The sequence below is a fragment of the Mobula hypostoma genome, chromosome 4 (assembly GCF_963921235.1).
Source record: "Mobula hypostoma chromosome 4, sMobHyp1.1, whole genome shotgun sequence".
NCBI classification, from domain to species: Eukaryota; Metazoa; Chordata; class Chondrichthyes; order Myliobatiformes; family Myliobatidae; genus Mobula; species Mobula hypostoma.
This window is the reverse complement of record NC_086100.1, coordinates 87,972,903-87,999,261: the sequence shown is the minus strand read 5'-3', so window position 1 is coordinate 87,999,261 and position 26,359 is coordinate 87,972,903. Positions and strand designations below refer to the sequence as shown.

Sequence of the window (26,359 nt, the reverse complement as noted above, 5' to 3'; positions counted from 1 at the left end):
AAAGGCACTGTGTAAATAGGATCTCAAAGACAGCCAAAGGGTACATCTCCTGAAGGAGTTACTTGTAATTATGGAACTGCTGTTAGGTGAACTCTGGTGTAAGGTGAGGGTTAACCTGATATGGGAGCTTTTTCTGAATAGCTCTGAGTCACAAGATACAATCAGCGAATCTAATCATTACTAAGTTGTCCTGCACTTAAAGTTTGTAACAAAAAAGCATTGTTTACTGGTCTATTGCTGGAGAGTGCAAAACAAGCTTAATTCAAATTCAGAAGGAAGAGGATAGCAAAGGGGAGAAACAGAAATGAGAGATAACGGGAATATACTAAAGACGTGAGAGAGAGTAGAGAGCAGAAAATTGAGAATAGGAAACAATGGAACAGGAAGTGAAAGAACAAGTAAGAGCTGGTGAGACAGGGTAAGAGAAGAGACAGAGCCAAAGATACAGGATGAAGGGGAGGGACAGTGAGAGAGAGTGTGACAAGGAGGTGAAGGAAAACGTAAGCAGAATGACTGACTCAGAAAGTAAGTGGACATGGCAAGAAAGGTAGAGGCAAATAAAGAAACTGAAGAAAACACGGTAGGCAAAGGGAGAACGAAATCAAGTCGGAGAGCTCAGTGACTTACATACACAGTCAAATAGAAAGAGGGACAGTGAGAGTTGAAAAACAGGGAAGAGAAGGTAAAAAGAGAAAGGGAATATGGCCTCATATTTATGAGGGGCAGTGAGGGCAAACACAGGTAAATGGGACTAGCTTGCATGTGCATATCGGCTAGCATGCACAAGTTGGCTGAAGAGCCTTTTTCTGTGCTGTATTACTCTATGGCTCTATGTGCAGGTTGGTGGTTTAATTGGTTGCTGTAAATCGCTAACATACAAGTGAGTGACAGATTTAGGAGTACATTAATGGGAATGTGGAAAGAATAAAACATAGAATTAATGTTATGGGTGGATGATAGTTGTTGTGTTCGATATTAAGGGAGAGTGCAGAGCACACCAGGATGCCAGCATGCAGGATATTCAATCGAACTTTATTGCTAACTCTTCTTGTACAGGATGTGCACTCCTCCCATGTGGAAGTGGCTGAGTGGCATGGGAATAACAGTATTGACTACCACAACAATAGTTGGCAGGGAATCAGCAAGCCAAGGACCATATTCTGTGGTGTGTGACTCTGATTATAGGATGATGTTAAGCACAAAAGGATGCACACTCGAAGAGGCATTTCAAATCACATTGGGTCCTCTCCACTTTAAGGGTGAATTATAGATGGCTGACTCATGAGCTAGCAATGAAGGTTGCAAATGACAATACTTGGATCAACTTTCTGTTGTTAGGGAGTATGCATTGTGCACATTGATAATGTAATCACAAATGAGAAGCAGAAGTAGCATATCAGAGTCCTGATGAAGGGTCTCAGCCTGAAACGTCGACAGTCTACACTTCTTCATCGATGTTGCCTAGCCTGCTGAGTTCCTGCAGGATGTCGTGTGTGTTTGTAGGATATAGTAAGTCATTACAGGAAGCAGTCCAGTCCCGTTTTCTGATGAACTGGAAGTAGGTGTAAACATTTCAAAACATGCCCAAAATTACTTTGTAACCACCATTAATGCATAAAAAGGGGGGCAAATTAATCTTCTCAAATCCAATTTCAAGGATAGAGAGCAACATGAAATATAAGTAAAGTCAGAAATAAAAGAATAGAAAGGATTTGGAGAGAACAAGACGGACATAGAGATAAAGAGCTCACCGAGAAACAGAGGTAGACAGAAAATAGCTCAAAATGTGGGAATATAGAGACAGAAATCATTGAAATGAGATGAAAAGAGGGAAGTTGGAAGGACATACGATGAAAGGACTAAGGAGTCAAAGACACAGAAACAGAGAATGAAAGAATGAAGAAAGAGTGTGGAGTAAGCATTGGCTATGCCACAATGCCTGGAGAATAGCTGAGAATCCATTTGCCACAGGAAGAGATGTTGGTGCATAACAACTACCACAGCCCAGTAATTCTCTGACTACTTTGCCCAACATGGAGACTTCTTTACTGGATCCCAGTTACCCAGGCATTTGGAATAGTCCTTGGGTCGACGTGGGTCTAAAGTCTTACCTTGTTAATGTACAAGAGCTTGTCAATGACTTGCTTAACCATCGGGTCAGGTCCTCGGACTTTCACTTCTGGGTTGTTGGCCTGTTCTTTGAGTCCATTCCCAACGACTCTATTTGTGTAACTAGAAACAAGAAGCCAGCATTAAATACCTGTGGTTAATTTGTGGCTTGTTTGTTCTGTTTTCTCTTTCTCTTGACTTGAAAAGTCTCTCAGGCCATTAGCAGTCTGACAGACGACATTATGAACCCTTTTCCTAGATCACAACCACCTTTACTCAAACCGGTTAATCCTAGGTTTTGGAAGGTTCTGATAGGCAGCCTCAAGCCAGGCATTTTAGTTGTAAATCACAACAGCTTGATTCAATTTTGGCTGCCATGATAAATAACACCTTCATCAAACTTTAATAATGTCATCATGTGTGAAATATAAGATTATAGATCACAACCAGAAGTGTCCAGTTCAAATTGCTGATGGGTGGGACCAAATGGAAAGTGGCTTTTCAGTTTTCAAAATATGCCCACAAATCACTCCTTTAATCCAAGCCCTCTGGATTTAGATGTTTCCTATATGAAGAAAAGCTTCCTCCACTCCAGAGAAAATAAACAGACATATCCATTCTCTCTCATAACAAAGTTGGCCCAGATATTTGAAGTTAGTTTTTCTTTTTCCTCTCCATCTCTTCATTTATTTCATTTAAAAAATACTAGAAGTTAAATTACCTTTTCTACCCACCTGGCTTCACTTATCACTTTCTAGCTGTCCTCCTCCCCTTCCCACTCCCCCTCCCCCCAACATTTTATTCTGGTGTCTTCCCCCTTGCTTTTCAGTCCTGAAGAAGGGTCTTGCCTCAGAATGTTGACTGTTTATTTATTTCCATAGACGTTGCCTGACCTGCTGAGTTTAACCAACATTTTGTGTGTGTTGCCTTGGATTTCCAGCATTTGCAGACTTACTTTTGGTTATAAACAAGAGAAAATCTGCAGATGCTGGAAATCCAAGCAACACACACAAAATACTAGAGGAACTCAGCAGGCCAGGCAGCATGTATGGAAAAGAGTACAGTCGATATTTCAGCCTGAAATAATCGGTTATATAGGAAATAAGTAGTGGAAAGGAGAGCAAAAATAGTAAGATAGTGTTCATAGGTTCATTGTCTGTTCAGAAATCTGACGGCAGAGGGTAGAAGCTGTTCCAAAACCATCTTCCGTTTCCTGTTCCTGCTCTCTGATGGTAGCAATGAGAAGAGGGCATGCCCTGGTTGATGAGGGTCCCTAATGGTGACTGCTACCTTTTAGAGGCATTATCTTTTGAAGGTGACCTTGATGCTGGGGAGGCTGGTGCCCATGACGGAGCTGCCTGAGTTTAGAATTTTCTGCAGCTTTTTCTAATCCTGTGCAGAGGCCCTTCCATAGCAGAAGATTAGGCAACCAGTTAGAATGCTCTCCATGGTAGATCTATAGAAAATTGCGAGTGTCTTTGGTGCCATACCAATTCTCTTCAAATGTCTAATGAAATATAGCTGCTGTCATGCCTTCTTGGTAATTGGATCAATATGTTTGGCCCTGGATAGATCTGACAGCCAGGAGGAGCTTGAACCCATTCATCCTTTCTGCTGCTGATCCTTCTATGACCACTAGTGTGTATTCCCTTGACCAGCCCTTCCTGAAGCCCATAATCAATTCCTTGGTCTTATTGACGTTGAGTGCAAGGTTGTTGTTGCTACACAACTCAACGAGCTGATCCATCTCACTCTTGTGTGCCTCCTCGTCAACATCTGAGATTCTACCAACAATAGGGAGGGGTGTAATGCATTCAAAAGGTGACACCTACTTTAGAGCAAGATCTTGTCTAAGAAAAGCATTTAACAATACACATCATAGGCAAGAAGGTGCAGAGGGTACTGGTCTATCACGGACACAGCCCTTCCCACCACTGAAAGAAAGCCGCTGCCTTCAGAAGGTGGCATCTGTCATCAAGGATCCCCACCATCCTGTGCCGTGTCCTCTTCTTTCTGCTACCACTGGCAAGTCCCGCAGCACCAGGTTCAGGAACAGCTGGTTCCCTCTGTTTTTGCGGTAATGTTTTGCTTCAAAGACTTCTCCTTTACTCTCATGTATAGTTCACATACACTTTATGCTCTGTGTGTTATCTGAGTCTATGTCCTGTCATACAGCTTCAGGTTTTTCCATTAAGCCTGACAATAAACTTGACTTGAGAGTGGACCTTCTGGAATTGATGTTTCATTCATTAATTTCGACACCATGCCCTACCCTCCACCACCTCCTGCCTGTTAGTGTTCCCTTTCAACCACTGCATTACAAGAATCCAATCAAAGGTTTTTCCAGTTGGTATTTCAATACATTATTGATAAAGCAATAAACATTTCAAGGTGCAATCCTGTGTTTTGAGTCTGGCTACCAACTGAGCCCAATGATACGTGCCGTACAAGGTCAGAGCAGTCAACAAAAAATTATGTACTCAGGACAGATTTACATTACACATGTACAAATCTGGTTTTTGGATTTGATTTTAATTTCATACTGTAATGGAGAACTTCTAAGTCCAGGCCACCCTACTTGCAGTTAGATAATGCGTGTCTGCACGGTAAACTCAGTGCAGGGGATGTGAGTTGAGCTAACATTTAATTAGTGTAGCCATACTGGATTTTCCCCTGGAGGGCTAGGAGAATTCTTTTTGTTTTCAGTATTCCACCTGAAGATGTCCTGAGGCAAACCCCTTGCTCAGATTTGGGTAGGGTTTATTTGAGTCAGAGGATGGTGTTGCATCTGAATCTCAACACTAGTATCCGCAAGTCTCACCGAATACCTTTAGGATTTCAATCCTGGGTGAATATTCCCTCTCATACAAGCTGTAATAATACTGAACTGGACATCATTTCCTGAGGTTTAACTCTGAATATATCTTATAACTTTCTACAAGTCTATTTAGACTCAAACTGTAAATCCCATCAGGTACAGACAAAAAAAAACACGACGTATAGTTCAGAACAATCCCAGTGGCTTAGTACATAAGGCATTCATATTTCCATTTCTACAATAACCCCATTCTACCAAACATAGGCACAGGGCACAGCGCATCACTGCTCCACAGTGCCAAAGACCTGGGTTCAGTCCCGACCTCTGGTGTTGTCTGTGTGGACTTTGCATGTTCTCCCTGTGACCACGTCCTTCCTCTGAGTGCTCCGATTTCCTCCTACATCCCAAAGATTGGGGTTGATAGGTTAATTGACCACTGTAAATTACTCTTAATGTGGTAGAATCTGAAGGGGAGCTGCTGGGAACATGAAAAGAATTAAAATGGGCTTACTGGAAATGTGTGCTCGATGGTTTGCGTTGAGACAATGGGCTGAAGGGCTTGTGCATCACTGTAACTCACTGTAGGCCGAGAGGATAGTCTCCAAGTTTACTTATCTTTTAGATTTTTAGAGGGCATCAAGCAAAGCAGCAAATGATGTGGGATACTTTTCATTGGCTTATATCAGTTTGAGAAGTTTTAAGGTTTTGAGATGTGCTTTAAAACTAAAACAACGGATGGACTATAGAGTCATAGAGTATGGAAACAGGTTCTTTTGCAAAACTAATCCATGTTGACTGTGTTTCCCAGTGAGCTAGTCTCATCTACCAATATCCCTCTAAACCTCCCCCATTCATATACTTACTGTACAGCTAAATTCTGACTGGTCATCATCTGACTATTTGGAAATGCAGGGCTCACCAGGTAAAGCTTCCATTTCTCTTTCCGCTCAAAAAGACCCAGGGGCTCCTTAGGCAGCAAACACAAAATGCCAGAACTCAGCACGTTAGGCAGCCTCACTGGAGGAGGATAAACAGTTGACGTTTCTGGCCAAGATCTTTCTCTGTGATTCATAAGACATAAGAGAAGAATTAGGGCATTTGGCCCATTCCTTCTGATACTAGATTCTCTAACTACTGGAAACAGCCTCTGCAAATCCAGTCTTAGTTAACTCTTTCAAAATTCATGTAATAGGTTTTAGTGAGATAGTCCCTCTGTCTTCTAATCTCTTGTGAGTACAAGCACAGAGTCTTCAAATACTTTGCATATGTCAACCCTTTCATTCACAGGATCATTCTCACAAACCTCTCCTGGACCCTTTCCAATCCTAGCTCATCCCTTCTTCGTTATGGGGCCCAAAACTGCTCACAATATTCCACATGAAGTCTGACAAATGTCTTATAAAACTTCGGCAATACATCCTTGTTTTTGTATTCTACTTACCTGGAAATGAAAGTTAACATTGGATTTGCTTTCCTTACTACCAAGTTAACCTGCAAGTTAACCTTTAGAGAATCCTGCTCTAGGACTCTTTTTGTACGTCCAATTTCTGAATTTGTTCTCTTTCTCCCTGGGTTCTGGGGCTCCCTTCCCACTTGCTGGGCTCCTGGCTTCCTTACTCACTTCCCACTCAGATGGTGCTCCAGTTCCCATAAACACCTTCAACTCACCAGGTCCTCTCTTCCTGTGCTCCCTTTTAATTTAGCTGATGCAATGGAAAATGCATTATCATCTTAAACAAAATGAATTATAATGGTGTTGAGATATTAACAGAAATAGTGTAAATTCAAGTTTATTGTTGTCATAGGCAAACATACACAGGATAGAAATGCCATGAAAATTAGCTTTTTGTAACAGCAGCACTCTACATTATAAACTGACAAACCTAAGTTAACATAAATTACAAATTATTAATTAGAGGAGCAACACCTTATATTCAGGAACATCCCGGTGGCCAAACATTTCAAACATTTCAATTCTGATTCTCGTTCTCATTCTAACATGTCTCCTCTTGTGCTAAGATGAGGCCACCCTCAGGCAACACCTTGTATTCCATCTGGGCACCATCCAACCTGATGGCATGACTATCAATTTCTTTTTCTGGTTAAGAAAAAGTATTATCCCCTTCCCCTCTTCTTCTATTTCCCACTCTGACCTTTTACCTCTTCTCACCTGCCTATCATTCCCCCAGGTCCCCTCCTCCTTCCCTTTCTCCTATGGTCCAATCTCCTCTCCTATCAGATTCCTTCTTCTCCAACCCTTTATCTTTTCCACCCACCTGGTTTTATCTATCATCTTCTAAACTCCTTCCCCTCTCCCCACCTTTCCCCTTCCTTCTCAACGCTGATGAAGGGTCTCGGCCTGAAATGTCGACTGTCTATTTATTTCCATGGATGCTGCCTGACCTGCAGAGTTCCTCCAGCATTCTGTGTGTGTTGCTATAAATTATGCATAACTTATATGTGTGCAAAAAATAAACAACAAAATAAACATAATGACTAGTTCAAAATTGACAGAGTGAAGAAGAAATGTAGTTTAAGGTTGTGTTAGGGTGAAGGTAGTTGTTGCCCTGCAGATGGTAGGCTCCTGAACCGGTTTCACTTGCTAAACTGCTCCGTGGCTCTGGACTCAATTTCAGGGACTCTGCAGTTGATGTTTTGTGTTGTATTTGTTTACTGCTTTTCTTGTTGGCACAATTTGTTCTTTTTTTCACACATTGGAACTTGACGGTTTTTGTTGTGTGGGATTTTTTTAATGGGTTCTGTTGTGTTTTTGTTTTGTGGCTGCCCGCAAGAAGATGAATCTCAAGGTTGTCTGTGGTATACATACTTTGAAAATAAACTTAAGACCCTGTTGGCAGTAGGTAGAAGCTATTTTGAACCTTGAAGGCACAGACTACTGTAGCTTCTGCCTGGTAGCAGTAATGAGATCTGGGCATGATGATGCCTTCCTGAGACATCGCCTCTTGTAGATGCCCACAATGTGAGGAGAGTGATAACCTTTGACGAGCTAGGGGAGTCCACTATTTTCTGCCTTCCTGAGACATCGCCTCTTGTAGATGCCCTCAATGTGAGGAGAGTGATAACCTTTGACGAGCTAGGGAAGTCCACTATTTTCTGCCTTCCTGAGACATCGCCTCTTGTAGATGCCCTCAATGTGAGGAGAGTGATAACCTTTGACGAGCTAGGGGAGTCCACTATTTTCTGCCTTCCTGAGACATCGCCTCTTGTAGATGCCCTCAATGTGAGGAGAGTGATAACCTTTGACGAGCTAGGGGAGTCCACTATTTTCTGCCTTCCTGAGACATCGCCTCTTGTAGATGCCCTCAATGTGAGGAGAGTGATAACCTTTGATGAGCTAGGGGAGTCCACTATTTTCTGCATTCCTGAGACATCGCCTCTTGTAGATGCCCTCAATGTGAGGAGAGTGATAACCTTTGATGAGCTAGGGGAGTCCACTATATTCTGCAGCGTCTTGTCTTTGTGTGCTGTAAAGTGGCATTACAACCATTAATGACTACATGTAAAGCCACTTTACAACCTGTCAGTGTGGAAGCCAATAGGACTGAGCACTAGCAAAGAGGGGGCACAATCACATAGTGGTTAGCACAACACTTTGTAGTACAGGAGATCTGGGGTTCAATTCCCACCCCTGCCTGTAAGGAGTTTGTACGTTCTCCCTGTGACCAAATGGGTTTCCTCTGGGTGCTCTGGTTTTCTCCCACAGTCCAAAGACGTACCAGTTGGTAACTTAATTGGTCATTGTATATTTCCCATGATTAGGCTAGGATTAAATCAGGGGACTGCTGGGCAGCCCAGCTTGAAGGACTATTCCACATTGTATCTCAATAAAAAAAGGTCCTGAGTGTGTCAGGTTATCAGTTTTAATAGGATTTTCAATGCAATATTCATTTTTTAAGAGATGTACCCATGCCAGTTCTTCATTTGCTAATATATCTGGACTGTGTCTCTTTTGTTAGGTACCTGAATTGGCATCTATAATCAAAGGAGCCAACATCAGGGGCACATTAAAACAATCGCTTTTCATTATCAAGCAATTTAGTGTGGACTTTATCTCTTCTTTAACCTAGGGGATACAAAAGCTGGATATAATGCTCCAAAGATTGTCTTTCAGGAGATTAACCAGATGAGCGTACATTTGGGAATAAAACTCCAGCCTTCCTCCAGTGGTTTAAACATTCAGTCAGTGAATAATTGAGTCAGGAAGAGTCACCAAGGACACTAAAAAGGACGTGACTTTACAATTAAAGAGAAGTTGCTGACTGCATTTTCTCTTTATGTGACTCAAAGCACTTGTCTGAGAATAATTTTAATTTAACACCAAACTACAGAATCGAAAAGTTCAGTATTTCCGGTCTTCTCATACTGAATGTGAGCAAAGCTGTAATAACTTCTGGTGTGATATGCAAAAATGCAGCATAATCAACACCTTAAAAATACCACAGTGACTGCTTGCCATTCTTGTTTTTTTTATTGCCCCAAAGCTCCCTTTATAGGGGAAGGTGTGGAATGGTTGAAGGATAGCAGAGTGATTAATCGTCTACCATTTCAATTACGCAAAAACTACCTCACATTACATAACTACTTTTCTATTTTTGCTATTGCTTCAGTCACAACCGACAGGGCGAAGTTACTTCAAACACACAATAGGTTTGCTATCTTTCATTTGTCCTGTTGTGGGAAATGGTTTGAATCTGGTTCCAATGCCAATTGATTACTTGGCTTTTTCAAGCATCAGCTTGGCTCAAATGGAAACATTTCTGCCCTGAAGATGTAAGGTTGTGAGTAATCCAGGCTAACATGCTGTTTCTCTCGGTCTCAATAATTTCCTCCAGTCGAACATTCCTCAAAAGACTGCTTTCTCCAACTCCTACTTCTCATAAAACCTGTACAAGCCCCATCTTATGATATTCACATTTCTTCTTCTTAGAATCTATCTCCTCAATCAAATTTTATTTATTTACAGAGATACTGCACAGATTATGCCCTTCTGGCCCTTTGAGCTGTACTGACCTACAATTCCTCCAATTTAATCTGTACCTAACCACGAGACAATTTACAATGATTGATAGATACTTTATTGATCCCAAGGGAAATTACAGTATCATAGTAGCATTAAGAGTGCACAGATACAAATATTAGAAGAGAAGTAGAAAGAATAAAAAATAAGTTACTACAAACAGTCTAACAGGAAGGGGTAACACACAAAATGCTGGTGGAATGCAGCAGGCCAGGCAGCATCTATAGGAAGAGGTACAGTCGACATTTCAGTCCGAGACCCTTCGTCAGGACTAACTGAAAGAAGAGCTAGTAAGAGATTTGAAAGTGGGAGGGGGAGGGGGAGATCCAAAATGATAGAAGACAGGAGGGGGAGGGATAGAGCTAAGAGCTGGAAAGTTGATTGGCAAAAGGGATACAAGGCTGGAGAAGGGGTAATCACTTCCTTGCTATAGGTTAGCTCATTATAAAGTCTAATGGCCAAGGGTATGAAAGACCTTATGTAGTGTTATTTGCAGCAGCACAATTTTCGTAGTCTATTACTGAAAATGCTCCTCTGTTCAGCCAAGGTGGCATGCAGAAGGTGAGAAGCATTGTCCAGAATTGCCAGGACTTTCCATTCACCACAGTCTCCAGTGTATCCAGTTTGACACACTGTGTTGTCCCACATTAAAGTGACATTAGACCCTTTTCAGTTTGCCTGCCACTCAGCCCAGTCCACCTACGATGCCATAGCCTCAGCCCTCTACTCTGTCCTGTACCATCTAGGAAACGATGCCTCATACACCAGGATGTTGTTCATCGACTTCAGCTTGGCATCTACCATGATCATCCCTCAGAGGCTGGTGGGTAAACTGTCCTTACTGGGACTCAACACCCCTCTCTGTAACTTAGACTTCTTGACTGAAAGATCCCAGGCAATCCAAGTTGGCAGCAACATTTCAAGCTCCATCACAGAGCACTGATGCCCCCTAGGGTTGTGTGCTCAGTCTGCTGCTGACTCACGACTGCACTGCCAGATTCTGCTCAAACCGCATCATCAAGCTCGATGAAGATACTACAGTGGTTGGCCTCATCTGCAACAATGATGAGTCGACATACCGAAAGGAGGTAGAAAGGCTTGGCAAATGGTGCAAGAACAACAACCTAAGTCTCGTCATGGACGAGTGAAATAAGATGATTGTGGACTTCCAGAAGGTACGGGTTGACCTCTCTCCATTTCACATCAATGGGTCTATCATGGAGAGGGTGAAGAGCACAAAGTTCCTTGGTGTACACATAGCAGACGCTTCAACCTAGATCCAGAATAGCTGCTCACCAGTCAAGAAGGCACAGCAGTGTCTACACTTTCTGGGAGATTGAGATGTACAAGGATCCCCAACCCCATTATACCACCTTTCTACAGCAGCACCATGGAGTGTGTCCTTGCTACATTATTGTGTGGTACAGAAGCTGCAAAGACATCACACCACAGGTCCCTACAGAGGACAGTAAAAACCATCAGCCTCTCCCTCCCCCCATTTGTGACATTCACTGGGAGTGTTGCAGACGAAGGGCCCAAGACATTATTGAGGATCCCTACCACCCATCTCACATCCTCTTTGACCCTCTCCCCATTTGGAAGGAGGTACTGAAGCATCAGCCCTGCCAGACTGGATAAAAGCTTCTTCCTTCAGGCTGTGAGACCAATGAATAGTCTGCTACCACCGAGGTCTTGTCTTTAGGACAATGAGCTGTTTACTGTTTACCTGGGCTGCGCTTTACTACATGCATTTTGAATGATGTTTTATTAATTTATTTATAGTATAATATTTTACTAACTTATTTATAGTATATATTGGTATATGTGTGATATATGGTGCGCGTGTGTGTGTGGAATCAATAACTGGAAGGTGTTGGTTAAGGTAAAGGGAGAGAGATTTAATAGGGACCTGATGGACATCTTTTTCTGCAGAGGGAATGAACTATCCGAGGAAGTGATTAAGACAGGTACATTAATAACCGCTGGATGAAAAAAAAAAATTCCCTCAGGATCGGATTAAACTCTCCTCTCTCGCTTAATCCTATGTCCTCCAGCTCTTGGTTTCCCAAAAGGATGTCAAGAATTTTCAAGGGAGCTCTTTTTCTCTTTTTATCTAATATAATATCTTACATTAAACAGAAGAAAGTCTGCAGGTGCTGGAAATCCAAAACAACACGCACAAAATGCTGGAGGAACAAGCAGGTCAGACAGCTTCTATGAAAATCTCTTAACTTAATTAACTTCAGTGTGGAGAGTGTTTGGGGAAGCTGGTGGCAGTCGTGTGAATGATGACCATCAGAGTCAACTGAATGTACTTAGGGACTCAATGTAATGCTGAGAGAGGAAGATGCTGACAAGGGTTCATAGACATGGAGGGTCCTACAAAGCAACGGTGACAGTACTCTGAAGTGTCTGTTGTAGGTGGTCTATGACTCAAGTGAGTAAGAAGCATAGATTTGTGATGCCGCCTGATCTGTTGAGCACCTTCTATTTTTCTTCCAGTTTTCCAGCACTTGCAACTACTTTAATTATCACCAAAGGGTACGGGTGATCTGCTGTCCAATAGTCCTTGGGTAGAATGAACACAGGAGGCACAGAGACTCACTGAAAATGACAATATATGCATCCTCCAGTGTTGTCAATGCTTGAACATCCAAAGGCTCATTGTGCTGAGACAAAAATGGAGGGGAACATATCAAGCATGGACAGTCATTGCCTACTCCAAGGAACACTTCAAAGAACTCTTCAGTAGTGACTCTGTTCTTAGGACAAGTCTGCTTGACTCCACTCTTGAGTGTTACCAAATCCAATCCCATCACCACCCCATTCTGATATGCAGTTAAAAAGGGCATGTTATCTGTACCCCTGCAGCAAGAAAAATTAAGAAACATGTTATGTCTTTGAGCCAGCTTTGCTTGCTTCCAGTCTGAGTTGAGATTTGAATCTGCCATCGATCCACTGATTAAGATTGCAGTTTGCACCAATCATATCGCTGAAGTGATTTTGAAATGAATTTCTGCCGGAAGTACTTTGAATAGAATGTTCCCAGTCCCTTGTGACTGATGAGAACAAAATCCTTTATGAGGGCAAAGGAGATTTTGCATAACGCTTGCTGCATCTCTCTTTAGAAAATCATCTCTACTGCTCCTTTTCATAGACCAGACCTACACTATGATCATAGTTCTTCATCTTTCAGGTGGAGTGATGATTTTCCCTGCAGTAGGCAGCAGGGAGATGCCTTGTGGTCATCTCAATCAGATTTACCTCCTTTCTTGCAGACGGCCATGGTTATAGCATCACTGAGGTCTCTTGGTAGTCCCCTCTTCCTGATATAGGATGATGAGCCTGTGCTCACCACGTTTTATAAGGCAAATTTTATTCAGTATGGATAACTCCTGCAGCTAGAGCTAGATAACCCCTCTCTCCAGCCAGGCAATAAAACCACTCTGCATTACGATATCAATCCCTGTCAGAATGAGGTACATTTCTAAAAGATTATCTCCCTTTATTCTAAATCCTAGCTCTAATTAATTCAAAATCTTCTAATATAACAGTGTAACATTTCAGGTATCAGTCTGGCTAGTGTATCCTGTCTTTGGTATGGAGAACAAACCTGCACAAAATTCTCTAGGTGTGGTTTCACCAAAGCCCTAACTAGTTGTAGTAAGACATCTTTCTCTTGTACTTTAGGCCAGCATACCACTTAACCTTTTTAATGCTTGCTTTCAAAACATTGAGGTCCCTTGATACTACATATCCCAGTCTATCACTGTTTAAATAATGGTCCTCTGACTTGCTGGGATTTTTTCCCCAGCAAAGGTGATAGCTTCACTTCTATTCATTCTATACTGCAACAGTGTTATATTTATCCACTCACTCAACTGGTCTAAATCTCATACACAAAAATGTATTTTACTTTCTGGACAAGGAAACAAAATGAACAGATATAATAGTGCAAGAACAATGCAATGTTGTTGAAACTCTTTGGGATTTCAGTTGGCGTTGTATATACTTTACAGCAGGCAAATCTATAAGCCATCTTGCTTTTCTCTGTCTCTCACAAGTGTGACTCAGTTGCTCCTTCTCCAGCCCTTTATCTCTTTCACCAATCAACTTCCCAGCTCTTTACTTCACCCTTCCCCCTCCCGGTTTCACCTACCATTTGTGCTTCTTCCTCCTCTTGCCCCACCTTCTTACTCTGACTCCTCATCTTCTTTGCACCAAACTGATATTTTAACCTTTATTGAGATATTGCACAGAGTAGGCCATTCTGGCCCTCCGATCTGTGCTGCCCAGCAATGGGTAATTTGCAATGGCCAATTAACCAATCAACTGGTACATCTTTGGACTGTGGGAGGAAACTGGAGCACCTGGAGGAAACCCACACCAACAGGGGGTGTGGTACGAGCTCCCTGCAGGCAGCAACAGGAATTGAACCTGGGTCACTCGTATGGTGAAGCATTGAGCTAACCACTACACTACCATGCTGCCAAATCTAGATTTGATTAGTGTAGAAGAAGAAATAAGATATAATACAAACAGGGTCTTAACCATGAAGCTTAGCAATGGGATCCTGAGAAATCTGCTGATCAGATCTGTATCCCGTTAACTAAATGTGCTCTGCTGTTACAGTCTTAGAATGATGGAAAAGGAGCCACTAATCAGCCTATTATGTGTATACAATTAATTCTATCTCTTCGCCACTTCTCTTTGACTGTGATAGATGTATTGAAAGAGTTGGACCAGTGGGAAAGCCTGTTTAAGGTCCATGTCCACTCCAGGTTATGTCAGTGTTCTGTTCCTGAGAACTCCTTATAAACCTAACAGTTCACATGTCAGAAATGAAGCCACATGGCAAAATATTTAAATAAAAGCATGAACCAACCATTGACAATATATACTTAAACCAGGGTGTTTCACTCAAACATTCAGTTTTCCCTGTAAACTGCAGTGACCTTGCTACAAACTGAGTTCTTATATGACAGAAGATGTCTGCAGCCTTGCAACAACTGGCATATCCATCCTGCTTGTCCTCCAAATGCTCGTTCATATGTATGGACTGTCGTTAATTTGAGTACTTGCAACCTGGCAAGGACTTGTAGAAATAAATCCTTGGCTTTATTACCTGAAGCATAAGGAACATAAGGAAGATAAACTATAAGACCATTGTAAATCCACTTTGTATACAACACATACAGATGTTATGGCTTTCCAGAGCAGATTTACTAGAACAGAGTGGAGGTCTTCAGTAAAGTAGAGACCAGGGCAATTGGGGTCATTCTTCCTGGAGCAAAGGTCAAGCAGAAATTTAATGAAGGTGTTCAGAGTCATGAACAGTTTCAGCGATAATCACAGGTGACACAAAGAAACTTCTTTATAATGTATTTACTATCTGGAATACATTTGCTGTAAGGGCAGTGAAAGCAGATTAAATCGTAAATTTCAAAAAGAAAATGTATGACTATTTAAAGATTAATTCTCAACACAATATATTGTGGCTCTTTATTTATTTTTGATCAGGTAGATTCCATGTGAGCAAATATTTATTCTTTATCTCAGTGTTTTTGATAGTGATTTGTGGATTCCATAATGGCATATTTCCATTACCCAAGATGCTATATTACAGGGGTCAACTGTACAAGTCTTAGACTTGCTTTATTCTTTTCCTGTGCCAATGAAATTCTGATTTTATCAACAAATCAATATCCCTATAAAATTTTCACAACCTCACTAAAATGTTCCTCCTTTTTGCTCAGAGTATGTTTAATTTATAGTCATGACAGAAAATTTAGAGTAAAAACCTGCTGGGACGTTAATGTCAAAATCGAAAAGACTAAACTTAAAATCATACTGAGTTCGAAAGATGTCTTCAGTTTCATGTACCAAATAAGCAATGTGGATTCATTGTGAATGAGAACAATCTTCAACTCTGGTAGTACATTAGATACAGACTTTGGAATCAGTCACAACTTAGATCTGATGTAGTAAACCAATTACTAAGAAAGGGTCCTTTGCCCACCACACTGACAGTACTCCAGTTCATGCAACAAAACCCTCAGTTCATGGTCTTAAAGGGAATAGGTTAATGAAGACTCTTACTTCCTGCCTTGACATAATACTGAAAGGTGTCCCAAGCCTTGATGCCAAGGAGCTAAAGTTGTAACTTTCCCTTTTATGTAGCTAACAATCAAAACTGGTACTTACTTTCCCCACCTGAATCTTAATTTCTTGATGCAAAGCAGAAAAAAATCTCCCAAAATTCAGTTTTAAAATGTGGATTTTGCTTGCATTGAAAGATATAAACAAACTATCGCTTGCATCAAAAAGAAAATCCAGACAAGATAAACAGCTTGAGCTGATAGGTGTTTGATGCATACTGGCTTATTTTCTTGAAGGTTTATGGTAAGATAGATGTTGATTGGGTGACATGGTGTGCTATTGAGTGGACAGAATTATACAATCAGGAGCTCTGGTTGACAACACTTTACATGCCACCTTGTCCTGCACCCTCTGCATGTAAAACAATACATTTTGACTTCATATATCACAGAGCTGCAAAGTTGCAAAGAACACAGGTCCTTCAGCCCAAAATGTTCTCACTGACTTTTTTGCCCATCTACATGAACCCATTTCCTTGCATTAAGACCATATCCTTCTATGTTTTGCTTATTTAAGTGTGTTTCTAATTGCGTCTTAAATGTAGTCATTGTGTTTGATTTCACCACCTCCTCTGGCAGTGCATTCCTGATATCAACCACACATTATGTAAAAAAAAACCTTATCTCCAATATCCTCTTGAAATCATCTAGCTCGCACTTTAACCTATAAACTCTTGTTTGTAATACCCCAAATATGGGGAAGAGTTTGTCTATCTAACCTTTCTATGTCTATCATAAGCACATATAATTCTTTGTAGACACCCTCAGCCTCCTTGATGTCAGGAAAACTATGCTCAGTCTATCTAATCTTTCTCCACAACTAATATCTTCCAATCCAAGAAGCATCTTGTTGAATCTCCTTTGCCCTCTCTCCAATGTAATCACATCCTTTCTATAGCTTGTCAACCAGAATCACATACAAAACTCCAAGTATGGTCTAACCAGTGTTTTGTCAAGTTGCAATATAAACTCTCAATTTTTGTAATTGATGATCCCTATGTAGGCAAGCATGCCATAAGCCTTCTTCATCACCCCATCAAACTACCTAGGCTTGCTGCAATGTTTATTGATGTTGCTTTGCTGAAACACTGAGAATCTCAGCTAATTGTAGAAGTGTTGGCTGTAACATCTCTCAATCATGCCAATCCACACCGGAACATGTGTTTCCTGAAAATGGGTACTCTGCCATCTGACCCCAGCTTCCCCTCAATTAAAAAAGAAGTGCAGGAATTGTTCAACAGGCTATTCGACGTCTCGGCAGAGTGAAATAAATTTAATAGGTATAATTACAATGATAACTGATCTAAGTGAATTCCACAGACTTGAGCAGTAAAATTTCCCCCAAAGTTTCACATCATTGATACTTTGTCAGAATTGTGACTCAGAGTCACCAGAACTATCATAGGTTTTGAGCATGTGAAAATGAAGAGAAAATGGAAGGAGTGCATGGGAAGTTCGTTAATAGTTTGAACAAAAGGGGGGGGGGGGGTGATTACATGGCGAGAGAGATGAGGGTGCAAAGGTAAAGCATGGCAATGGAAGATAGTCCGGAACAGTGGCAATGGGGAAGGGAAAGTTGGGAATCTTTAGATTTAGATTAGATTATGAGGACACTCAGTCCTCATTTATTGTCATTTAGTAATGCATGCATTAAGAAATGATACAATGTTCCTCCAGTATGATATCACAGAAACACAAGACAGACCAAGACTAAAACTTACAAAAACCACATAATTATAACATATAGTTACAACATTGCAAAGCAATACCATAATTTGATAAAGAGCAGACCTTGGGCATGGTTAAAAAAAATCTCAAAGTCCCGGTAGCCCCATCATCTCACGCTGATGGTAGAAGGAAGAGAAACTCTCCCTGCCATGAATCTCCAGCGCCGCAAACTTGCCGATGCAGCACCCGACCACAGCCGACTCTGAGTCCATCTGAAAACTTCGAGCCTCTGACCAGCTCTCCGACACCGAGCACCATCTCTGCCGAGCACTTTGACCCCAGCCCCAGCCGCCGAACAACAGGCAAAGCCGAGGATTAGGGGCCTTCCCCTCCGGAGATTCTGGATCACACAGTAGCAGCAGCAGCGAAACAGGCATTTCAGAAGTTTCACCAGATGTTTCTCCATGCTTCTCATGTCGGTCTCCATCAAATCAGGATTGTGCAGGCATCCTACTTAACAAATAACAGATATTCATTCCGGAGTGGCCGCTGCGCGCTGTGTCGCGCCACCATCTTCTCTTCACAGAGAAGAATGTGGTGGAAATAACAAACTATCCCAGACACAGAAGTTGCAGTTTCCTAGAAGAATTCCAGACAGGGATCCTTCATAACTTGCCATTCTGTACATCAGTTGAGTCGAGTTGAGGTTTTTATGATATGCACAGGTATATATACGCACAGATGCAATGGTAAGCTTACTTGTACCAATGTCAGAGGCACATAGCATCAGTAAGCAGCATTCATAAGAGAAAAATTATACACAGTTTTTGTGCAAGGGGATGATGGGGGATGCTTGAGAAGGATTGAGGAAGTATGCAATCTCATAGAATTTGTATAAAGTCAAAGTTGAATTATTATCATATGCAGGGGTATGCAACAATCACAAGAAAAGCACATTAGATATAAATTACATAAGATTATACATGAAAACACAAATAGAATAAAAGGAAGTCCATTGGCATGCAAAGCGGTCACAATGTTGCTATAATGAGGTGGAGATTAAAGTTGAGTCAGTTGGTTGAAGAATCATCTGGCTGAAAAGAAGTAGCTGCTTGATGGTTTGGGACCTCACCTCCTGCCCAGTGTTAGCTGTGAGAAGATGACATGACCTGGATCGTGGGCATCGTTGATGGCAGATGCTGCCTTCCTGAAGCTGCACCTCACATAGATACTTTTGATGGTGTGAAGGGATGTGCCCCTAATATACTGAGCTGAGTGCACTGCTCTCTGCAGTTTCTTATATTTGTGTGCATTCAATTTGGTGTACTAGTCCATGAAGCAACCAATCATGATACTTTCAAGAGTACATCCATATAAGGTTGTTAAAGAGTATTCAGTGACATGCTTAACCTACACAACCTTTGTAGAAAAGACACAGATGCACTATCCTTGTGTTGGGCCCAGGGCAGATCATCTGATACATTAGCACATAGGAATTTAATGCTTTCTAAATTGCAAGAACTCAGATCGATTCAGAAGGACGGACAGATGTGAATTACCTTTCCAGCATGAAAAATGTAGTTTATCTTTCCAATATTTGGTGAATACTGTAACAGAATATTTTATTTTCTTCCATGTCATTTCTGGGGTCACAATTAATTAGGCCAGTGGTTTCCAAAGTTGGAACAAATGTTTGTGTAAAGTGAAATGGGACTTTAAGAAGAGTGTGAACAGCAAGATGAGGAATAGTTGGAGCAGGAGGCAGGGATATGAGGAGCAAGTACATTATAAGCTCATGATTGTAGCTGTAGCCAGTGTGTGTCACTGAGATCTGCCTACAACCAGACTTCAGAATCTCTGCCAATTACTAAAGCAAAAATACACATCAACTATTTCATAATAAAGTGTTTTAAACAAACAAAGTTACTCAATCCTCATTCACAAGTTACCTGAACCTGTTGGACTCGACCTTTTAGTTTTGTATCATTTTACAGCACAGCCTGGTATCTGCCTGAACAAATCCCCTCTCTCCTTTGGGGCTCTGCAGGACACCTGGCTGGCTGCAGAAAATCAAAACAGTATTGTCAGGAGCATCAGCTGACTTGCTGAATGTAGCCATGGATCCTTTGATCTTGTCAGGCTCAAAAATGGAGTGGGGATACTTCATTGTGAGCCTAGAAATTGTGGTCAGAAAAAGGATCTTGTGGAGAGCTGTGAAGAAAATGCTGTCTTGTGCTTTACAGAGATGAACAGATGATAGACCTGAGCCCAGACATGGCTTGCCTGACTTAATTATCAGTACTCTTGTGCCTGATAGAACCTTTATGAAGAAATGAATCGAGTACCTCCACCACGAGTGGGACTTCCTGTTGACTAAATATTTTAATTCTGATTCTGATTCCCGTTCTGATGTGTTGATCCTCTGGTGCCAAGATGAGGCCACGCTCAGCATGGAGGAGTAAAACCTTATATTCCATCTGGGTATTCCAGCCTGAACAAGAACATGGATTTCTCCTTCCAGTGACCAAATCTCCCCCCCCCACCTTCTTCTAGTCCCCACTCTGACCTTTCACTTCTTCTCACCTGCCCACTATTCCCTCCTAGGTCCCCTCCTCCAATTGTTCTCTTTCCTCTCCGATCAGATTCCTTCTTCTCCAGCTCTTGACCTTTCCCACCCACCTGGCTTCACATTTCACCTTCCAGCTAGTCTCTTACCCCTCCCCCCACCTTTTTATTCTGACACCTTCCCCTTCCCTTCTCAATCTTGATGAAGGGTCTCAGCCCGAAACGTTGACCGTTTACTCTTTTCCATAGATGCTGCCTGACCTGCTGAGTTACTCCAACATTCTGTGTGTGCTGCTCTCAATGTTCTGCCTGTGTACATTTTCAGCTGTATTTCTACCTCCTCTCCATCCCCCCACTCACTGGATTTCTAATTTTGCAGGCTAATCCCCACCCTCCCAACAGCCTGGCTAAGCAGATTTCCATTTGTGAGTTGACAGTACTTTACCACAGAATAAATTGTATTCCAATGGCTCACCCCCACACAAGAGGGCAGAAGGTGAGTTGGTGATTAACTGTTGTGATCCTGGGCAGGGCTACATTCTTTCTCTCAAAATGTTCTCTCACTCCTGACTCCCACACTGTATACACCCACACAAGGTCATTTCAAGGCAAAGGATCCCACTCTAAAGGCTCTGTGGAGGAATCAAAATTAATTAACCACTACCAGGCACAATGTTCCTCCTTGACTCACAATACTGTCAAACTCCACTCTCCTCCAGTCACCATCCCCCACCCCTTCTCCTGGCACTCTCAGTACGAATATCTCTCCCAATCTCTTTCACACCTGCTATCCCTCTCATAACATCTCCCATCCTCGCAGTACTTCCTAATGTCTCTTCCACCACGGAAGGTCCCAGAAATCTATTTCTATACGTTCATTCCGGGGATGGTGGGTGATATAATAACACTTTACAGTTTGGGGAAGGGAATCTGAATCTGAGACCCTTCATCCAAAGAGGACTCTGAAGTGATGAGGCAGTTAAGAAATGTCACACTGGTGCACTTGCACATTGGTGAGCTGGAGGGGTTTTTAGAACAGCCTAGTAATTTCATGGCTACCAGTGCCAAGACCAGGTGTTGAGCTTCAGACTCTGGTCCAGGACTCTGTTTATTCATTACACACCATCCTGCTGTGGTTTCCGTGTGAACAAATGATACAAGTGTCCCAGAGACTAACAGTGACTTACAACGTAAACCTCCAAGTAAGAATAACGGATGCATAACAAGAAATAGATGATTAAACTTCTGTTTGGATGGTCACACAAGTGTGTCAGGATGGGTTAAGTCAACAGACATTTTAAATTAGATTTTATCACATAGGATAGTTAACTCGATTTTATTTTGCCATCTAATTAGCTAATACCTGATTTGTAACACAATTCCATCTGTCTTCAATACCTTCATTGTATCAAAACATTTGCTCCCGGTCTAATGAGTTCCAACTGACACTCCCCGCATCATCCTGCCTGGACTTTGGACCTGGTGCTGTCATATTATTTTTAGCTTCAACAACAAAACAATTATATGGAAAAGCTGGGACTTGAGGTGAGTGTTTTCTTTGGAGAAAAAAGCAAATGGGGAAATCGGGATTCCACACCTTTTATAACATTGAAGAAAGCATTCAGCCCACTATATTTCTGCTAGCTTTACGAGCTTTCCCATTAATTGAAATCTGTAATTTATTCTCTCTCACGTGAGCATAAAATCCAAACTCATGCTCCACCACCTCTCCCCCCAGCATTTCTCCCCTCCCTGCCCCACCCAGCTACACTGTGGGCAATTTACAATAGAAAATTAACCTCCCCATCTGCACACCTTTGGGGTAAGGGAGGAAACTGAATCACCAGAGGAACCAAAGTAATTATGGTGAGGGCGTGCACATTCTACACAGACAGTGCCTGAGGTCAAGATTGAACCTGTGAAGCAGCAGCACAAGAGGCTATGCGATGACACCATAGAGATTACAAGTGGCATTTGAATATTCTTCTCTGGAGTTCTTACTAACATACGACCATATGAATTAAGAGCATGGTTAGGTGTTAGGCCCTGCTGGTGTACCTGGTGGGGTTCTGAAAGCCTGTGCCAACCAACTGGTGGGAGTGTTCAAGGACATCTTTAATCCCTCACTGCTGCACGCAGAGGTTCCCACCGGCTTCAAAAGGGCAATAATCACACCAGTGTCCAGAAAAAGCAGGGTGAGCTGCCTCAATGACTATCACCCAGTTCCACTCATATCTACTGTGATGAAGTGCTTTGAGAGGTTGCTCATGGCGAGAATCAATTCCTGCCTAAGCAAGGAGCTGGACCTGCTGCAATTTGCCGATCACCACAAAGGGTCCACAGCGGATCAATCCTGCTGGCTCTCCACTCGGCCCTGGATCACCTGGACAATAGCAATACCTATGCCATGCTGCTGTTTATAAACGACAACTCAGTGTTCAACACAATCATACCCCCACTTCTAATCAACAAGCTCCAAAACCTGGGCTTCTGTACCTTCCTCTGCAACTGGATCCTTGACTTCTCCACTGGGAGACCACAGTCTGTGTGGATCTGGAATGTCTTCTCCCCGCTGACAATCAACACTGCGCACTTCGAGGATGCATGCTTACCACCCCACTGCTCTACTCTCTCTACAAATTTGCTGAGGATACAACTATCGCTGGCAGATCTTGAAATGGTGACGAGGAGGCATACAAGAGCAAGGTAGATCAGCTGGTTGAGTGGTGTCACAGTAACAACCTTGATGTCAGTAAGACCAAGGAATCGATTGTGGACTTCTGGAAGGTGAAGTCAAGAGAACACAGAACAATCCTCATCAAGGGATCAGAAGTGGAAAGGGTGAGCAGTTTCAAGTTCCTGGGTGTCATTACCACCGAGGCCCAGCATATTGAAGCAATTACAGAGAAGGCATGACAGCAGCTATATTTCATTGTGAGTTTGAGGAAGTTTGCTCCATAACAGTAAATCTCCTTTGTGTCATCAAATTCTTTGAGATTGTTTCAGCAAAATTCCAGCAGAAGTATACTGAGGTTTTGACAAAAGGTAAAGCTCCCTCTTCAGTGTCCCATCAAGCACAATCAGGCAGAAGTAGAAAAAGGAACTATTAATCATTTGTGTAGAGTAACAGGTAATTACTTTTCGTTCTGTGCTTCACATCCAAAGGAGTCTGAATTGAGAATCGGGATTAAATCTCGTAAGGGTCAGAGAATGAAACATTAAACACCTGACTCTCCCATGCCCACTGGGAGTGTGACCTCACTGAATATATCACTTGTAACTGTGAGCATGGACAGGAGACCCAGTGTCTGAATGGTGCTTGATTATGAGGGAAACAGGCAGTGTAATAAACACCAACTTGTTATCTCCTGTACACACAGACCTGAAGCTCTTTGACAACATCAAAAAGAGGGAAACCAGTAAAAAGGTGAAGAGCTGAAACTTGCTGCATTAACATTGTCTATGCTCTTATGAACTCCGAAGCAATATTCTAACATTAATTAGCAGCTTTCGAGGCTTTGGTGTATTATGCTTTACAAGAGAAGTGTGTGTGTGTGTGTCTTTGTTTGTTTGTTTGTTTGAGAGAGAGACCATAAGACATAGGAGTAGTCTGCTCCTCTATTCCATCATGGCTGATACCGGATCTCACTCAAACCCATACACCTGCCTTCTCACCATATCTTTTGATGCCCTGACCGATCGGGAACCTTTCAACTTCCACCTTAAATATAAACACACGGACTTGGCCTCCACCGCAGTCTGTGGCAGAGCATTCCACAGATTTACTACTCTCTGGCTAAAAAAATCCCCCCTTACCTCTTTTCTAAAGGGCCATCCCTCAAATCTGAGGCTGTGCCCTCTGATTCTAGATACCCTCACCATAGGAAACATCCTCTCCACATACATCTAGTCCTTCCAACATCGAAGTCCTTTCAATGAGATCCCCCACATTCTTCTAAATTTCAGTGAATACAGGCCCAAAGCTGCCAAACACACCTTATATGTTTACCTCTTCATTCCTGGAATCATCTTCGTGAATGTCCTCTGGACTCTCTCCAATAATAACACATCCTTTCTCAGATAAGGAATCCCAAACTGTTGACAATACTCTAAGAGTGGCCTGACTAGTGTCTTATAAAGGCTCAGCATTATCTTCTTGCTTTTATATTCTATTCCTCTTGAATAAATGCCAACATTGCATTTGCCTTCTTTACCACAGACTCAATCTGTAAATTAACCTTCTGGGAGTCTTGCACGAGGACTCCCAAGTCCCTCTGCACCTCTGACATTTGAACCTTCTCCCCATTTAGATAATGGTCCGCACAATTGTTCCTTTTACAAAAATGCATTATCATACATTTCCGAACACTGTATTCCATCTGCCACTTGTTTGCCCATTCTTCCAATTTGTCTAAGTCCTGCTGCAATCGTATTGCTTCCTCAGCACTACCTACCCCTCCACCTGTCCTCCTATCATCTGCAAACTTTGCCACAAAGCCATCAATTCCATTACCTACATCACTGACAAACAATGGGAAAAGCAATGGCATGAGTGTAAGAGTGTGAGAGTGTGTGTGTGTGTGTGTGTGTGTCTGTCTGTCTGTCTGTCTGTCTGTCTGTGTGTGAATGTGTTTGCTTGTGTCTGTGAGCATGTGTGTGTGTGTGTGTGTTTGTGTCTGTCTGTATAAAATTAAATGCTAGCATTGTGTGGCAGAATATTATCCGTGCAGCAGATTTGTGCTTATCTGAGGACACTGGATATGTATGGACAGATCCTATAATAAAGGCATAACTGACAGCTGAAAGAGAGCTGAGAGAACTGCGCAAAGCCCATGTTAAACACTGCATTATGAAACAGCTTCAATCTCTGCAGTCTGGTCCCTTTCACTGACAACCAGCCAACACTAGGCAGCCTGATGTAGTTTGAAGTTTTACTCTCCACTTGCATTGTCCTGTCTGATGTGTTCTTGCACTCAGTTCTTCAAGAGTGAGATCACAGATTCTTTAAACACTTGAATTTTCAAAGCCCCTTTCTTAAAAAGACCATAAGACATGGGAGTAGAACTGGGCCCATTCCACCCATCAAGTCTGTTCTGCCATTCGATTATAGCTGATTTAATATTCCTCTCAACCCCATTATCTCAGTAAACTCCAAGCCATTTTAGAACTCATGGACTACACCTGAAGAGTTAAAATACAGGAAATGCAGGACACAATTTCTGCGGAACAAGTTCCCAAAGGCAATAAAAATGTAATTACTAAGAAGCTGGATCTTTTTAGTGCCTAATCGGTTCCCCTACAAACATTTGTAGAACTGTCTAAAAACCTGTTAAAGAAACAGCATGATGGCATTTACGTCCAGAACTGCGTGCTAGAAGGAATCCAAGAAATTCCTGCAGGAGCTGCATAAAAATGTGTATCTGTCGTGTCTTTGCCATGCTGATCACGAGGATGCGCATCTGATTTTAGAGGAACTTTCTCTATGATACAGCTGCATGAAAGAGAACCTTGGAGGCAATGGAGAACAGATATGAGGAGGAATTCACAGTGATCTTCAGTAGGTGTGGTCAAACCTCCAGCAACTGTTGCCACCCCACTCTGAGATATGAGATGACTCAGGGAGTAGAGATTGCAGCGTGCAGCTTTGAAATAGAAAGACTGTCATCAATGAGCGATGAATGATGAGGTCTCAAACATTCTGAGTGCTGAACACTGAGGCTGGCAAATACCTGGCGTAAGACATCGATGCCACCATGCAAACCCCTTAGTTCACATCTTACTGTTGACCAATGAGATGGAGCACTGCACTCACCATCAAAGACCCCCACCATCCAGGCCACCGTCTCTTCTTGTCACTATTATTGGGCAGGAGATACTGAAGCCTTACGTCCCACATCACCAAGTTCAGGAACCGTTATTGCCCTGCAACCATCAGGCTGCTGAACTTCACTTGTCACTTCTCTGAAATGTTGCTATGACCTACAGACTCACTCTTAAGGACGT

General features: G+C 42.2%; 1 protein-coding gene across 3 annotated transcripts in view; it reads right to left on the bottom strand.

The window, feature by feature from the left end:
• Positions 1 to 26,359, bottom strand: part of gpc5b (glypican 5b) — a 648,632-nt gene that overhangs the window by 228,256 nt on the left and 394,017 nt on the right. For all 3 annotated transcript variants that reach the window (XM_063046140.1, XM_063046141.1, XM_063046142.1), the window contains one exon: positions 2,112 to 2,232. In XM_063046140.1, the coding sequence (XP_062902210.1) occupies positions 2,112 to 2,232 (121 nt within the window). The remainder of the gene's footprint in view (positions 1 to 2,111; positions 2,233 to 26,359) is intronic.